Here is a 19478-nt window from a genome sequence, read left to right as displayed (position 1 = left end):
TGCGTAAAGAGCTTGGATTATTTGAAATCTACAGGGTGTCATAATTTCCAATCAAAACGCGTAATTATTTCTAAATTATATATTATATTGCAGTTTAAATAACACCCGAATTGAACCGAAATTTATAAGCTGTCCAACGAATTTGAACGCGATTGCGAATGTAAATTCTTGAGAATTTTAGGGATTTTAAATCTAAGTTATTCAGACTCAAATTTATCTTCACTAAAATTTCCATTTTCCGTGTCATTTTACCAAATAGAGATAAATGTCTGATAGTCCGTTATATTTCTAGACTCAATTAAAAACTGTTTGCGCTCTATGCAATCAAAGTGAGATGAAATTTCCTGCATCAGCTTCTTGTAACTGTATTTTCAGATCGATCGTTCGTTTAGCATTTTTTGTTGAGAGCAGAAGAGAAAACTGGACTGTGGGGTAAGCGATGATCATAAATTTAATTAAATTGTAAAATGACGATTCAACAGTGCTTGTAAGATTTACGAATAAAGTATTATTTACTTGCTAGGACTTCTGGGAAGGTATCATCAACTTATATTTTTTACTTCTAAACAGCACTATTTCATATTTATGTGTTTAAGTTTAAGAGGTGTGTGAAACAACCTAATAAAAGGCACAAGGGACATCATTTCTAAGTCCCAAGGTAGGCGTTGTAAGAAATGGTTAATATTTCCTACTCACCATCACGATCATTTCAAAGTTCACAGATAGACTACTAGACCAAAACTAATATACATTGTCACAACACAAATAAATATTAGTACTCGCAGTAAATTAAGAAAAGCAATTAATAACTTCTGTAGTAAAATTGAAATAAAAACGTTTTAAACAAATTATTGTTTCTTAGTATCAAATTTTCATAATGGTGTCAACTGCTAGCATATTATTCTTAAATAGCAGAGGCTATTTAAATATACTATATTATTTTACAAATATGGTAGGAATATATACTTTCATATATGTAATCTTCGAATTAGCTGCAATTATTTAAATATTAAATATCAGCATGAAAAGTAAATGCTAGCTAGACTCAATTGTAGTAAATCACACAATTCCAAGCTAAGAATTGGTTTACAACTGTTAAATAAAGTAAATTACATAGATTGCAGCGATACAATATATTTTGTTTTTTAGTTGATAGATATTGTCTGGGTCTAAATATAGTTATAGTAATGGATGGATATTGCAATTCAGTGCATACCAAGAAAAGTTCGTATTTAAGCATTTTTATGCATTCGAATTGTTTTTTAAATGTGTGTTGCATTTTTTAAATAATTTTTAAAATTGGTAGACGGATTGGCGAAGAGATCACCTGATGTTAAGTTCATACCCCTGCTCATGTTATTGGCGCTGGTAGAAACATCAATCATTCCTTATCTTGCCAATCTAACCATAATTTAGAAACGAAGATTTTAGTGCCTGAAAATACACTGGCTCGCTTACCCTTCAAACTCAGTAGACGTTATTGTATTTGTTTATATACAACAATTGTCATAACGATCGGTACCTACGGGATACTTGGTCTCACCATGATCGGTCAAACTGTGCCTATTCTATCCAACTCTACAAACAGCTGACATACAAACATATAAACAAGTTGTGTAAAATTATAATGAAGAAGAGGGAAATGTGAAAAGAGGTTATGTACAAACACGTGTGTATGTACAGATGTGTGAGTGCAAATATAAAAATAATGCGCATCAATATTTTTTATTAAACACTTTTAAATACTTTTAATTGAAATGCACATATGAGATTCCTGACGAATGAGCGAATTTAAAATGATCTAATCTTTTTTTTTTGTAATAATCTCTTAATGTATGTTTTGTGTCTATCATATACAGCCATAACATTTATATTTATTGATTTAGTTTGATTGAATTTTCATTGATTTCTGACTGTAAAACAACATTAATAACTGACGAACTTCATTGCGTGTTATAGAATTGGTAATGTATTATTTTAATTCTTTTGAAATATCAAATACGCCATACTATATGATACCTTGTTATATTAGTATATCTTGTTGATTAAAGCCGCTGTACCGGTTCTGATGATATATAATATCATTACTTTGTATAACATTAAAAGGTATACTATATAGTATAGATACAACTAAAGGTAATTTTTTAACGAACCTACGTACATATACAGTTATACCAAAAGAAAATAAATTGCTTTAACAGCTCAACGGCGGCCCACGTCATTTGAAAGACGTAGGTTTGATTCTGAGCATTTCATGATACTCATTTTTATGTTAATTAAAAGGGAATATAGGAATTGTATAAATACTTTGTAAGACGATATTGTTTTACTATAAATATTCATCTTCTTATTAGACCATAATTATTAAAATTATAAACTGTGCAAAGAGTTTATTCAATAAGGTATGTTTATTTTGATTTTATACAAAAAAAAAAAATATTTATAAAATACTTAATTACTGTTATAATATTTAAAATGACTTTTACAAGTACAAGTTTTTGTACAAATTAAAGTGTAAAATTCCATTAATTCGACACGGCTTAAGCCATTACAAATGGCTAGGCAATGGAAGTGTCTAAGACACCAGTGATTAATTAAACTAGCTAAAATTTTAAGCCAATCAGAGATTAGGTTTGTTAAATATTTTAAAAGCAGGAAACCTCACAAGGATAAATACTTCGTTTTAGGCGATACACGCTTAAGCGGTCAAGGTTAAACATACAAGTTATTTTGTTACAAAATATACAAAAATGAAATTATATCATAATTTTTTTTTGGTTACTAACTTTTTTTTAGAAATTTGTATATTCATTTTAAATAGTCAGAAACGGAAAATACATTTTCATATCAGGTAGAATAAGTGTTCTGAATGATAAGCTTCATGCTCAATTTTGCTTCGCTAGCCTCTGCTAAGGTCACACGTGTGCTAAGCTAAGCAACGATTTCTCATTGTTGTGATGCACAGCTGTGTCTACAGCTTTACAAACGATACCGACTTGCAATTATTTTCCCATCGCTTGATGCGTTGGTGTTTTCAATTGTGTATAAAGTCTGAAACGTTTATACATGTATTTTAAAGTACATAAACAAAAATATTAAATTGTTTTTAAATTCTTATTGATCTGAGTATTGATGGAAATCGCATATGTCGTATGATATTCTGCCATATGTGTATTCACAAGCCGGCACTTGAACAGAGCAGTGGAATAAGCTATAAAGTATTCTATTTATGAGAAGAGCAGACCTCAGCATAAGGACAATTAAGGACTTTTAATTCAGTGAAACATTTCAGTAATAATGATAAATAATTAAATACATCTATTTAAGTTGAGCCAATTAGGTTTAGTAAAATGTATTTGCGTTATGCACATGTTAGCGGGGTGGTTTGCCCCAAACCATTTGGGTAAGTACCACACATTCATAACATATTCTAACATCAAACAGCAATGCTTAGTTCCGGTTTGAAGGGTTAGTGAGCCAGCATAACTAAAGACCCGACTTATATGTAATATTAGTTTTCGAGATTGTTGTGCGTTGATATCGTTAATATTTTTACAGTGCCAGTGACTGTACATACGACTCCTACATTGTTACGTCTGGCCTATACTTCTTTACGGATGCGAGGCGTGGACAATTAAAGAAGACCTCAAAAAACGTATAGAAGCTTTCGAGATGTGGGCATATAGACGTATGTTGGCCATAAGTTGGACTCAAAAGGTCTCGAACGTGGAAGTTCTGCGACGCGTCAACCAAAAACGGCAACTTTTGGAGATTGTCAAGAAGAGAAAAGTTGCATATCTCGGACACGTGCTTAGGCATGAAAGATATGAACTTTTGCAAATCATTATGATGGGAAAAGTTGCCGGAAGGAGAGCTGTTGGGCGCAGAAAAAAGTCTCGGCTGTGCAACATCCGAGAATGGACGGGAATTGCGAGTGCTGTCGATCTCTTTCGCCTCGCGAAGAACAAGAAGGAGTATTCAAAGCTGACTGCCAACCTTCGCTAGTTGGAGTGGCACTCGAAGAAGAAGAAGAAGTGACTGTACGAGGTGGTGAATACTTTTTAATTGGTGCTCCATTTGCCCCTCCTACTTACTACAAATAAAAATCCCCTCAAGCTGAAATGTTATCATTTCACGAAAAATTTTATTTAATTTGCACGTCAAAATCAGTGGAGTGGAACGCGCGTTGAATAAAATATGAAGCAATATTTTCAATAAGTTTGAATAAATATTCAAGTGCAGAATTTAGACGCGAAGGTTAAAGTGTATTACATAGGCTTATTTAAGAGAACGTGTTATTTTCATCTGGTATAAAGTACACATTAGTTTTTTCACAGAATGTGTATCACATGTGTGGGTCATAGTGTCTCCTTTACATGTAAAATCCTTACTTAGTGTGACTCTTAAGAGTCGATAGAGTTTTGTGCAAGTCCACCTGGGACTATCATATATTCTACCACCAAGCAGTAATACTTAGTGTTGTTGTGTTCCGGTTTAAAGGAAAAGTCAGCCATTTTGACTATAGACAATGGGCAGAAAGGAAGCACAGTATAGCAACTCGATTCCAAATATTGGTGGAGCATTAAAATCTTATAGAGCGCCAATGTGCTCAGGAATATGGTCACCACCATTTAACATAAAGTGGCCCATTTGACCATCTGCCTACCATTGCACAACATTAAAACAACCAGTTTCACGTGGAAGTGGATAGAATCCAGTAACTTTTTATTGGCCCAATCTGAGATTTGAGATCGGTACTTGTCTTTCTTATATAACTATATACTATATATATACCAGAAATAACTTTAATTTAATTATTATTTATCTATAAAATAAATCTTCACCTTTCGGTATACTAAAACGATACAGTCTTTCCGCAATATTTAAATTCCTTTGATTAATTATTGTTTAAAACCTGAATGTAATAAGCGGAACTAAAACAAAAGATTCCTTTCCATTGGCGTTCCAAAAACAATTTTGCAATCATCTGTTGAAAATGCTTCAAAACTCGAAAAATTGTATTGGAATTCAATATTCCTTTACACCCGTGATCATCGACTGACCAATGAAAAAGGATAAAGACTTTTTTCTTTATAAGCAATACATCCGTTTGACTTTATTTCTGAAGAAAACCTATTAAAACACATACGTTTTCTATACAATATTTTATTTTATTTGTCTTATGGATGTAAAATAATAAAAAAGGAACTAAGTGCCCATTGTAGGTTTGAAATATTTAAATCTATGTTCAATGATTAATATATAATTTAAAAATACTCACAATATATAAATATGAAATAAATAAATAAATATAAATATTGGACAACATCACATACATTACTCTGATCCCAATGTAAGTAGCTAAAGCACTTGTGTTATGGAAATCAGAAGTAACGACGGTACCACAGACACCCAGACCCAAGACAACATAGAAAATTAATGAACTTTTTCTACACCGACTCGGCCGGGAATCGAACCCGGGACCTCAGAGTGGCGTACCCATGAAAACCGGTGTACACTCTACTCGACCACGGAGGTCGTAAATGAAAATATAAAAGATATACTTTTGGGTCTATAATAAAATTATTCCTGAAGCTGTGGTGAGTGATTTCGTGAAAAGGAACGGAAGTGTGTAAGAGGCCCGAAGAATCGCACGCTTTTTGATTTGACATTTGTAATTGTAAGGCTCTTTTTTATCATAATAATATACTAGCGACCCGTCCTAGTTCACACAAGTGTAATTTATTGATGTAGAAAATAAGAAGTTTGCTTATCAATAAATAATATTTATTATTTTAGATAAGTATGTTATAAAATAATGATATTTTATTGTAAACCTAAATCAAAATATGTTCACGGCTTAGAAATTAAAATTAGGATAATTTACAGCTAGTCATATAATTTATGTCATCTTCTAAAGTACTCATTTAAATGTTATAGTGTAAAAGAGAATTATAATGCCCAAAGTAACTAATATATTTATTATTAAAGATTAAAAATAAAGTGGAGAAAATTGCTTCACAAATAACCTTTAGGTTTTTTAATAATAATTTGTAAGAGATAAAAATAGTTAGAGTGTTCCTTGGAAGTAAGATATACGCTGTTGTGGATTTCTCGGTAAGCCTTTTTAAAACATGCAATTTTCTAGAATATTATCTTGACGTATTTCTTAGGATTAGCCAGTGTTAGCCATGTACGCGACCACAGTTTTTTTTGAATAAACCAACGTCATTATGTACAAAATAGTCACTAATTTTATTAGCAAACCTTCTTCGTTTTTTACTCTTTCTATTAATGAAAACTGTATCAAAATCCGTCAAATGGATTAGAAGAAGAAAGCAGAGGTACAGAGAGAAATAAAAAGCGACTTTCTTTAGTACTATTTACGCAGTGATGTCTTGGATGTTCTCCTCTAAGACATTACGGCATTTCGTTTGCGCTGATGACACACGAGTCGGTTTTACCCCCAAGGAGCGCGCTAATAGAGGTAACGCACCAATCAATTTAAAAATAGATAGAATAAAAATCTATAGTATAAATTCATTAAAGTATGAACTAAAGTTTCCATAATAATCAACCTTACTAAGTATACATATATATATATATTATAGAATGCAATAAGTATTGAGTATTAAGGATTTGGAAAGAATATTGACAAGTATTGAATGTTATAAAGATAAGCGGTGAGATCACATTATTTTTTTCTTCGTACTACAGAAGACAAAGTCTTAGGCTACGCAATATGCGGTTAACTAGTACACAGTTAGCTACGATAAAAGTTAGTACGAAAAAATAGTTATTATTTGTACCGTGATGCAGGCCAATCGCTCCGGCTGCTCAGAGGACTGTGACTGACGGCCGGTCAAATGGTTGCTATACGCAATACCCGGGTAGTGTGCTGTCTGCCATTGATGGCGTACGTTCCGGTAGCAGATACGGTACCCAGTTATTCGCAATTGCAACTTCATTTTGTGGCTAATCTAACGGTCGTACGTAACGTGGCCTTAGAGAAGTTACTTTGAAATGAATATGTTCAGTAACATACAAGTAAAAATACATTAAAACTTAATAGTATCTGCTCTCTGGAAAAAATAAGAATTGCAAATTTCGTGCAAACAAAATTCTTGTTAAAATTTAACTTTGAATAACGTTTTTATAAATCGAATGACAATGTAGATAAGGTTAATTTATGCTTAGACGAAAATAGTATTGGAAATATTATGGAGAGACGTTATCTTTAAGGGGATTGTTCACTTACGATTCCAAATGTAAGTTGAAATAAAAATATTAAAATATCTTTATTCTTGAATCACATGTTTTTTTGTTAGCTGCTATTTTTTTTTTGCTAAAATGTATGAGTTTATCTACCAAATAGCGACGAAAGGCAGTCGAATAAAACTTAATAAGATAAATAGATACATTGGAAAAAAATCCATAGATGATCAAATCTCTCACAATTAAAAAAAAAAACATTTCCAAGAGCGGTGTTGTCAGACAGCCTGCCTAACAGTTATAAAAGTTTAACAAACCCATTTTCATGAATGTTAATCAATGCGAAATTTACCTTATTTATTAAAGATTGTTTTTAATTCGCTTTAATTATTTAATTTTAATTATAATTAAAACCTATTTGTAAACAGAACTGCTTGTGTGTATGCGCCTTTACATGTGTTCATATTATTGTACTCCAGCAGGTCGAGGGGTTATCTATGTTTTTGCGTCTGTGACTCGTTCTTATTATGTTTGCGTCTTTCTGATTAACTAAGGTTAGTGCGACTTCGCTTGCGTTTCATTTATAACTTTGTATTAAATTAGTTATCGTTTTAAAATGATATCTCCAAAAATTAAGTTATCTGTTTTAAGTAATCTGTTTTGACTATCCCGATATAAAAGACATGTTTTTTTCTCATTCAAATTTGCTCCCTGTTATTTCTTTTACTGTTGCTAAATATTTACTTAAAAAATCTAGTCTGCTTCGTTCTATTATTTATGGTCAATACATAGAGAAAGCAACTTTACCAGATTATAAACTCTATTTTCATAATGATCATATACATATTTCATTAATATATATATAAATGTTTAAATTGTTTTATTTAAAATGAATGAAGTTGTTTACTTGATGGTGGTTGATACAAGCCCCTCTGTGTAGGTAACACGCACTCGTCATATATTTACACAGCTTTACTTAGTATTGTTATGTTTCGATTTAAGTAATGAGGTATCTAGTGTATAGTGTATCTGCACAAGAAACATAACGTCGTAGCACCCAAAGTAGGAGGCGCATTGGTGATTTAAGAAATGGCGGCGACTTACTATCAGAAGGTCTTGCTATGCCTACCTATACGTTGAAAAACTTCGTTTTCAGTTAGCTCTCACTAAGTGAAATAAATCGTTTCATTAGATTTCCCTTAATCAACAGAAATAAACATTAAAAGTTATTAGAAGTAAATAACTTCAACTGATTGACGAGATATCAATCACTATGAAACATGTGTTCGTGTGTTAACTACACTTATTTAATAAACAAAATAAAATTAATCAAGTTATAATTACAATATATTAGTTGATAACCGGCGAGCGTTGCAATATTGTTTACATCCTTTATAATAAACCGGTACTACCGCTACCTACCATCATACATACCGACGAATAAGTTTTCTTAAAGCTTAGAAAAATTCACAGAAGTTGCCACAGCTGTACAAATGTTTCACTTCATCTTTTGAATGGTATGGAAATGGTTACGGGACAAAGAAAGAAATGTGCATTTGATATTATACTAGTTATACGTCTCGACTTTTCTCGGAAGAGGTACAGGGTAGGTTTTAGTCACGCTAACCCATCTATTCCTCTATACTGTGCTCGTACATAAAACAAAACATCCTGTGTATTTTTCACGAATATATTAGAACGTCTCGTAATATTTCTAAAACTACTCGGTCGAATTGTAAAGTGTATAATGCAATATTTATCTATAAATGTTATTACGTTTGATGAGAGATAATGAAAGGTGGTAGAGCTAAGTGCAAGCCTGTCTGGATGGTACCGCCTACACATCAGGTATTTACCACAAATCAGCAGTACGTAGTATTGTTGTGTTATGTGTATAAACTCAGCGGGATATATAATTTTTTTTTTAACCATTTTCCATGTACAATGATAATTATATTTTAGTTATTTGAAACAGCCACAAAATCGACACAATATTAACATACTCCATTGTCTATGTTCATACTGAAATAATATAGAATTTCCATCGGTATAAAATTATAATTTTTGCTCGAAAAAACATATTATTGAGGTTTCTGTATTTGTATTTATTAATATTATTTTTGTATATATTTACAAATTATTATTTAATACCTGTACATAAGTAACTTTTATTATACTTAATAAATTGCATAATATAATAAGTTCATCAGCGTATCCAGGATTCAGAGTGATATTTAGAATGACTCGATCAGTGAAATGTTATATACATATATGCTTCAATGTTTTTGACATTTGCGATATTTAAAACTGTCCTATAAAGTTGTAGACAAAGTTGAAGTTACTTAGAGTTTGAAAGGAGTGTAAAAGGTGGATTCTTATCCGAATAGGATGACTGACGGTGAATTTGATGAAATTTACAATGACGCAAGCTTGAAACCCAAGAAAAGACAAAGGATGCATTTTTATACGTGAAACTTCCGACCGTTTCAAACACGTGGGCGAAGGCGTGGGCGAAAACTATTAATATAATACCAACATTCGCATTATTATTTCATTAAACACAGTCCAAAGATTAGGTTTTTTACCAACTAAGCGTAGATTTCATAGTGATTTATGATAATTCTTACCGTACGTAAGCACAATGATTACAATAGAGGTCAAGAGGTCTATTACTTGTGAAAAACAAAAAAACTATAAAAATCCTGTTTAGATATATTATATATATGTCCTTTTACAGATTGGTGTGCGTTGTAACGCATGAAGAATAGTCATAGTCAACTAGTGACCTTCTGCGAGTGAACCTTTCCTGTACCCTAGACAACTGTATATTTTTCAATTGCATGATATCGGTTGCGTAGTAACGAAAATGCGTAGGAGATAAACAAAATAGCTTTAGCATTGATAATAATAGGATGCCCCATATGCCCCGTAGCGATAAAACGCATTGCTTAGATTATATTGAACCATGAGACAATCGCTCAGCTGGGAACCAAGTCACTTGCTTAATCATTTCTGAGGAGGGAGGCAGGCTATCGGCCGTAAAATCTAACCGTTTTCTCATATCCTTACATTTTATTTACCTAGAATATAACTCTTAAAGCCATATTATCATATCTATATGAAAGACTAGTTGAAAAAACATAGACTATTTAATTTCCAGTGATTCTTAATATCACATATAGAATGAGTATTATACTTGGTGGTAGGGTTTTTTGAAAGCCCGTCTGGGTATGTTGTCGTGCATACGTTCTTTTTGTACTTCCTAAGGTTGCTGGTAAAGCTCGCCATTCATACGATATGCACACTTTTGTGCGTAGTAAAGTACATTGAAAATAGGTTATTATTTTATAATTTAAGAATATAGAAACAATTTATAAAACAGATAACTAATTTATTTTATGAGACTTAAGTAAGTCTAAAATAAATACTCGGGAGACTAAGAAAATATGTTTATTAGACCGTAACAAAAGTAAACGAACTAATATAGACTATGAGAATTTAGTCGCTTAAATAACAAACAAATATATATAACTCATAATATACATATTTATTTATGTATATATAAGACAAAACATTAATTTCCGTTTTTCGTCGATAAATAAAAAGTCGTCTTCAGTAGAGTTTTATTTAATAAAATTTGAAACGTTTAATCGATTCGATTGAATCTACATATAATACACCCCTCCAAAGGGAAAATAGTATTCATAATATCACCAAAAACACGATCCGCTCAACTTAGACTATTTTCATCGCAATCTTTATATGTTAAAAAAAAGTTTATGAACATCAGGACCAAATTCTAATAAACGATTTTGACAGAGTTATTAATTCCTTTATTAAATAATATTTTAAAAATAATATGTAATAAAAGTTAACTTATGTAGTGTCAAAAATCAATCATTACTCTTAAATAAGCTCCTCGAGACCTGTGTAGAATACTGAAGAAACTCTACCGATTCATAGTTTTTGCATTGAGTCGGTAATATAAGTAATGACTGGTGAAATCTTAATTTATTCTACTAAATAAAAAGTATTCCTACAGTAGCTAGAAAATAGTCAACAATACTTGAACAAAGTCAGCGACATTCACTTATAAGATTTGTAAATATTTTGTTCAGTAATATTAGCCTGGCTATTTTGAGACAACACAAATATTTACAAATTGCTCTGCAACGCTAATACGAGAATAGTCCAATGAGTTAGGATTTGATTTCCATAATTATTATCTTCATTATCAATTTTTTAAATATCGAGTCTTAATTTATAAATGTTTTTAATTTATAAATAAATATACATAAAATATATGCTGTATTATACAGCGTGTTTTGGAGAAGGTTTTACTATATAATATTGAACGCATCGCAGTTTCACCCGCTTTATTTAGAAAAGCTATTGACGTGGTAATTCTGAATTGTTGTTGAATTGTTCTTGATTATAAAATATTTATTTTCTTTGCAATGTATTACGTTTATCCTAAAATCAGTTAAGAAGACCATTGCGCAGGTAATTATATCATACATATGTATGTGATGTGTATTTTAATTTTCTATTACGACAGTTAACTTTTTTATGTATATGCCGTACTGTCTCTCTGCTCATGGGATTGTAAAACTATGAACTACCTAACCAGACTTCTCTTTGACTATACGAGAGAGGATTTTTGAGACGAAAAATTCAATAACGATTAAAAAAATCGGTATATAAATGTTATCAATAAAAAAAATACCTTCAAATATAATTTACTCAAATTCATCAATCAGTAAAGATTGTTATGATCGAGTTCCGAATACAGGACGAACTATACTTTATATTATTGTAGTTAACATATAGCATGCTCTTAATTGTCATTAGAGAATATTTCTCATGATGAACTAGATGTTAAACATCTATAGAGATTCTCTTTCTGTTAAATTTTAAATGAGTATTAATTTGACAAAAATCCAAAAGTACAGAATCGAACCCGTAACTTCAATTTCGTCTATAACATTGATTTATTAATAAAATCCAGGCTTAAAGTCAAAGTAACTAAAACAACATGCACTATGTATGTGCAATACCAACATCGTTTACAGTTCTGATTATTTCCACGTACGTTCATTTTACCTTTGAAATATTTCGTTGCATTCGTCGTTGGTTGCAAAATATTTACGTATTCAGCGCCAAAACTGAGGCAGATACACAAAGACAACCTAAATTTGAAACGGTTTCGTATTTTAAGAACCTACATACGTTAGTATACGTGAATACAATTGATATCTTCAGTTTCATGTGGATATGTATAATACGGTATTATACTGGGTCGTTGGTCTAGTGACTCGTTTAAAAGATATGTAGGTCTCAAGTTCAAATTGTAGGAATAATAAAAAGTTTTTGGATTAAAGAAGTTATCTGTATCAGCTGGGGGTTTGGAAGTTAGCTGTATTTACACTCCCGCGTACTCAACCCTCTGTGTTCGTGACAGATTGTTGTTTCATCGGATCATAAGACTGAGAGAATATTGAGTGCATCTGTGAAGTATCAAATAATATGTTTAGTTGGTTTGTCTCCAAGGGAAATAAAGCTGTAGTTGGTCGTCGGTCAAGGGGATACAGTTAGTATGAACAAAAAAATTAGTCAAAGAGCTACAATATTTATTACTATTTATGAACTATACGTACATCATAACCGATGATTGCGGATTCAAATCCAGGCAAGCACCACTGAATTTTCATGTGCTTAATTTATGTTTATAATTCATCTTAATTTAATCTCGGCGGTGAAGGAAAACCTGCATGTGTCTAATTTCAACCTAATTGTGCCACATGTGAATCCACCAAACCGCATTGAACCGAAGTAGCGTAGTGCAATATGCACCTAACCTTCTCCTCAAACGGAGAGGAGGCCTTAGCCCAGCAGTGGGAAATTTACAGGTTGTACATGTACATGTTGTACACACATGTTGTACATTTATGAACTTGATGTATTGAATTTACCCTTAGAATACTGTTCCTCGGTTTAGAATGTTGGCGGAACGAAAGCGAGCTATGCAGAGCACGTACGGACGACCCACACGCCTCGATGTGAGCGGGTTATCCATAACAGGGCACATTCGTCTCCGTCGATGAACACGATCACGGTGATGTCTGCATTTTTACGAAATATTGCTGTACTTGCTATGTGATTCATGTATTGGACGCTTGAGTATTCTGAACTATGACGACGGATATATTTATAAGCGCATTCATTCGAAATTTTCTATTGATATATTTTATTTCTATAAAATTTCAATTATGACCGTATAAAGCATCGGCCAATATATGCCCTACTAGATGCGGAAGGCAGGCACGGAGAGCTTGGGAGAGTCTGTTATCTAGCAATGGATTGCGATTGGTTGACGATTTTTTTCATATATAACTATATATATTATATATTTTTTTATTTAAATATGGATGGTACGCAAGCAAATTGCTCATCTACGCCTATAACACTAGTAAACATTGTCAAAGCGCTTCCAGAGGGAATAAGGTATTATGTACCTACCTGTAATAATATTGGCTTACTCATCTTCCACCCCAGAACAAAGCAATACAAGATATTGCTGCATTGTGGTAGATAAATTGGCAAACAATAGATTAACTGATTGCCTGCATAAACCATACCACTAGTATTTATATATTTAATGACTAAATAACATTTTAAAATTTTAAGATGTTCAACTTTGTTAGCATAGAAATAATTGTAATCCTCAGGGAATCACTGAGAAATCAGACGGAACATACGCAACAATATATATTAAATAAATATATTTTAACGCGATATATATCTTATAAATAACATAGTTTTATTATAAAAATAGTTTTATTTTCAAATTAGAATGTACCTATACTACACTTACAATGTTAATTGTTTTATTCTTCTGGGTTTACGCAAAACCACTTATCCCATTTGTAAAGAACTATCATATAATATAATATATCTTGTAGATCAGAATGGACTTTAAAGTCATATATATTTTTAGATACAATAAGATTTATCAACGTAGTTGAAGAGATAATCTTCTGTCGTTTTCAGACGATCGCTGGCAATACATGAACCGATACTTACACGAGATTTGTAGATATTTAAAATGGTTTGAAAATAGAATAACATTTTATATAAAAGTTATTATGATCTTATGTAATCAAAAAATTGAGAAGTATCTTAGGATACCTCTTTGGAACGAAGTTGCTTTCGCTATATAATATGATGTATCAAATAACAGACAGGATAAAATATAATTGACGTTTGAGAATAATTCAATGACAAGCAACGAAATTGTTAAAAAAATGGTTTACATTATATTATATAAACCGTATATAATAGGTAGAGACAAAGAAAAAGAGGCAAAGTTCGCCTGACTAACGCTTTTTTCTTAAGTGACGTTTTCTGCCAATTTAGAAAAAACCCAGTAATATGTATATAAAAATTATAATAAATACGTTATTATACTTACATACATATATACTAACCCTTACTGGGATTCAAATGGAATATACCGGAATAATCCAGGACGTAAAATATATTATAAGTCATATTCCATTGTAATTAAAAACTAGGTTTCCTTTATCACACTTGGTATATCTTTGTTATAGAATTGTAGCTTTTAATTCAATGTAAATAAGAGCCATTTATGTATATAAAGAGAGCTGTTTGATTGTTCAACGTGTGAAACATATGTTTGATTGTATCGTCATGTACGTTATGGAAATAAAACAATAATATCCGGTGTCTTTGCTTGGAAATACGATGTTTTAATATTTTCAGGACTATGGAGTTATAGTTGTATGTTTATCTTCTGGAATCCTTTATTGGATATAAGTGACGGTCATATTTTAGCATAATCGAGATATTTCGATGAGCCAAAGTAAACTAAAATGAATCAATAAACGAAAAAACTGATCGATATTTTACTTCATAAATTGTTATTGTGTTTTTTTTTTATAACTATTAAGAATAATTTATACATACTTTTTAACTAAGCTTATACTTATTGAAGCTTATGTACGTACAGACATATCTGTTATACATAATAAACAATATATAATAGTAATACGATATGATTAACTCGCATTTGAAAGATAAAAAAACATTTAATAACAATTTAACATAAAAAATATATCAACAGAGCTATAATTTTAATATTACAAACAGCACTGGAATATTATATGTCTTTGTAATTGCTGATAAAATTCAGATATTTTCTATTTTTTACGTCTCAGTTATGCTGGTGAGTTTGATAACGATGTAATTTTAATTAAATAACGATTACTATTCACGGCAGTTGACTTCGACAAGTGCAATATTAATTTAATTTAACGTATAAGCGAAAAATTACTAATCAAACTGTGTAATTAATTCAAACTGAGAACTTATTGTTAGAATTAAGCGATTTTTTGTAATAAATGATAAAGCGTGATTATATTTATAAATATATTTTTATATACTCGCTGTAAATAAACGTCGGCAAATAAAGTGTAAAACAAAAAAATACTCATTTATTTTTTTGGCTGTGTATGTTAAGATATGTGCTATTTAATATTTGGTAATAAAATAACAACACTTACTATATTTTTTATAAGTATATCCTAATAAAAGTATTTCTTAGTAGAAGTTTAATGGGGTAACTATGTCATAAGTATAATACAATTATTAAAAAACAAAATTTGACTAAATATTAAAATTATATTTAATTAATGTTATTTGAGTTTAAAAAATGTTAATTGAATCATTACCAAATAATAACAGAATAATTGAAATTCAAATAATTCTAATAATCGCTATATCTAATTTAGTTAATAAAGATCTAAAACCAGTTTTACATTCCATTTTGTTGGGAAATAAAGTTTTGTTGGCTTGCAATTAATATTTTTAAATTTGCTTTAAGTTAAATGGTAGATGATGCTAAATATTTTTTTATATGTTTTTTATTTTAAATTTGGAATTATTCAAATTGTATAAGTTTAAGTTAATACAAGAAATAAAAAAGATCACGTTTTCTAATCATTGTATCAAGTTTTGAAACTATTAAATGTATTTAAATTATTGATCACAAAGTAAATGTATGAGTAATTTCTAGCGAAATTAATTTAGTTGTAAAAAACAAAACGGATTTTAAAAATAATTAAAAAAAATATTACGTCTATCTCACTCACCTGTCAACATTTCCCGCCTTTTCTCGTTCCGAGAGTAGACCATTCATATCGAACATTAAAACTTTCACTGTCACAAAACATAAAAGTTACTTTACACATACAAGGCATCAGCAGCACCGTTTGAATAAAAACTGTTTCTGTCGCAAACTTTTTGATATGTCGAACCAATATTTAGTCTGTACTATTGCGCGGGAAAGTAAGAGAAATAAAATAAAGGTATACACGTCCGTTTTGGTCAAGCCACCATGCGGTTGTGTTGACGACTGCCGCGTTCGGACGAGACTCGATCCGACGGGGTAGAGAATATAAGCGCCTCGTAGACACGGCGTATTATTTTATTTACCACTATCTTTTATAATTAATTTGTGAAATTATATTTTTGTTATTTTATTGCGAAAATGAGTTGGGAATTCATGGATTTATGAAGCGACATAATTTAATGAGAAAAACTACTTTATATTTAAAATATGATATTTTATTAAGTAATTATGAATTTTGCTATAAAGAAATGTGAATAATTGAACAAATATTATTATTATCATCATTCTATTGCTATGTCGCATTAATTTCGGCGCAGTATATAATTTTCTTTTTCATTAATCTCATCTTATAATCATTCACATACATACTTGGAACTCTTCTTGTTATTTGATATTTATAACAAGAAAATATTAATGTTTAAGATTTATTTATACAGCCATCATTTACTACTATTTATAAACCTGTAAGTAAAGCTCTATTTTACTGAGCTAAATAAAGTTTAAATATGTAATATTTTTATTGAAATCTAAAGAATGTAACACGAAATCTAGATCAAATATTTATACTTATAAATTACTAACGAATTTTCTGAACATGTACGTATTGTTAAGCATACAGCAACCTGAAAGACAATCGTATTACAAATTGTAATGTAATGTCATTCTATTTATCAAAGAATTGAATTTTATATCTCTGTTAAATTAATAGATATACAAATGACATGACACGTCTAGGAATAACAGTAAGTCTATGTACAACCAGTTGCTCAAGCCACGTTTTGCGCGACGATATGCCTGAACCCAGGCTCTTCACTGGTAATAAGGCACAATGACAGCCTAGATGCGATGTGTAAGCTATCGTTATATTTATAAGATGACAATTGCATTTATATTAACTACAATGCTATTGTTTTACTTGATTAAATATAAATGTTTTTCTTTGAAGCGTATCATTGTTTCAATACTATTGTTTTAAATATATATGTACTTATTATTACATTATATACGGATAAACGGGGACACTTAGTTTATCCTGCTTTTGAAGAAAAATGCTAAAATATTTAAAAAAAAAACTTCAAATAACATACATGTAAAGTCACAAAGTGCGGGTGTCCTCTAACAAAGAAGTGAAGTGTCTTTGAAGAATTCTCTTAAATAATCTGATCTATTTAAACTTTCGCTGACATCGAGACTTGGTATATCACATATTGAGCAGATCTTCGAACGTAACTGATTTTAGAACTGACGGTCTCTAAAAAACTATAAATATCTAAATATTTCGTATTATTTATGTCATATGAAAATGTTAAAAAAATATAAAGGAAATTGCTCTTAATCGGTTATTATGACACCTCAAAGCGGAGGTGGTCCGACTCTATTCTGCTCGGTAGACTAAAATAGAGCTGTCTAAATATCTTAGTAAATTTATTAACTTTAAAAGTTATTCCGTGGGTAGTAAGAGCCGAGCTAAGTGAGTTTTTTAACCGCGTTTATTGGATCATATTCAATTAATTACGAAAGCGGCTCAACGGGCGGGCGGTTGAGACCAGCTTTATTATAAGAAAACCATCCCAACAGCAAAAACATCCCGAAGGGTAGTGTAAGGTAGGCGGCCAGTCGTAAAACCATAGTTTACCAAATCAGATAATCGAATTATTAGAAGTTTAGACAGTGCCCAGCCTATGATATTGATATTGATGTCTCATATCCTATCACGGTAAAGGCCTTCTATTCTTGTAAGAATTGGGTCTGGAACCACCAGGTTACTCCAGCGTGGCTTGGTGGAGACACATGTAGCATATCGATGAGCATAAGATGGATTATATCAAGCAAATGAAAGCTCAGTCGTGTTTATTCAGATTTGAACCCGCGACCTTTGATTAATATCCACGTGTGCTTTGATCTATCTACTAGGGTAGGTTAATCTAAGCTGAATATAATTAATGTTGATTGAAAAATTGTTTTTTAATCCAATCAATTCGCGCTAACCCTACATTATCGGTTAAGTGTTAACGTAAAACTATTTAAGAAATACTTTGATAACAACTTTTGGTATTTATATATATATATTTTTAATAGTTGTTACACTGCTGACGGTTTTATTTACAACATAGGTGGACGAGCAAATAGGTCACCTGTTGGTTAATATTCACTATCGCCCATACACATTGGCCCCGTAAGAAATATTTAGTATTGTTGTTTGGTGGTAGAAAAGTGCTACCCACACGGGCTTGCACAAAGGCCATCCACTAAGAAAATTAATGCTAATATTTTAATGATGTTAAACTATTTGTTGATACTTCACCTATATTTGGCTCACATAACCAATTACAAAATCTGAAAGCAAAACATTATTCCTATAAAATGACATAACGTGTCAAAAATGTAATGTTGTTTACATCTTTAAAGACGTATCACTTAGAATATTACCCACATCCGATATTAATTTTAAGCGCTTAGCGATAAGTTGATGGTGTAACTTTTTCAATAAATAAATAAAAAATCAAATATCGTTTTATTAAATCAAATGTTTAGTCGCGTTGTTTAGAGATGGATTATCATCAGCAACCGTGTCGATTTAGTTTCGATACATTATGTTGATTGGATTGTATTTTATATAAAGTTTATTATACATATACTATATTTGTCTGGTGGTTAAGACTAATACTAAATTTAAAAAAAAAACCTAAACTAAATTGTATTATAAATTTTAAACAAATGAATAACTGAGTCGTACGTTAATATATTGTGTCGTTGCGATTTAATATGGATTGTGTTATTATACATATTATAATAGATACTATGACATATAAAACTATGTTTGCACTCTTATATT

General features: G+C 30.8%; 1 protein-coding gene across 1 annotated transcript in view; it reads right to left on the bottom strand.

Annotated features, from left to right (window-relative positions):
* Nucleotides 1-16638, bottom strand: part of LOC125071991 (calcium/calmodulin-dependent protein kinase kinase 1) — a 96994-nt gene extending 80356 nt beyond the window's left edge. The window contains exon 1 of the mRNA XM_047682445.1: nt 16383-16638. Within this exon, the coding sequence (XP_047538401.1) occupies nt 16383-16438 (56 nt within the window). The 5' untranslated portion in view covers nt 16439-16638. The remainder of the gene's footprint in view (nt 1-16382) is intronic.
* Between the last annotated feature and the right edge of the window lie 2840 nt (nt 16639-19478).

The sequence above is a fragment of the Vanessa atalanta genome, chromosome 20, assembly GCF_905147765.1.
Source record: "Vanessa atalanta chromosome 20, ilVanAtal1.2, whole genome shotgun sequence".
Classification (NCBI taxonomy): Eukaryota; Metazoa; Arthropoda; class Insecta; order Lepidoptera; family Nymphalidae; genus Vanessa; species Vanessa atalanta.
This window is presented reverse-complemented; position numbering and strand designations above follow the sequence as displayed.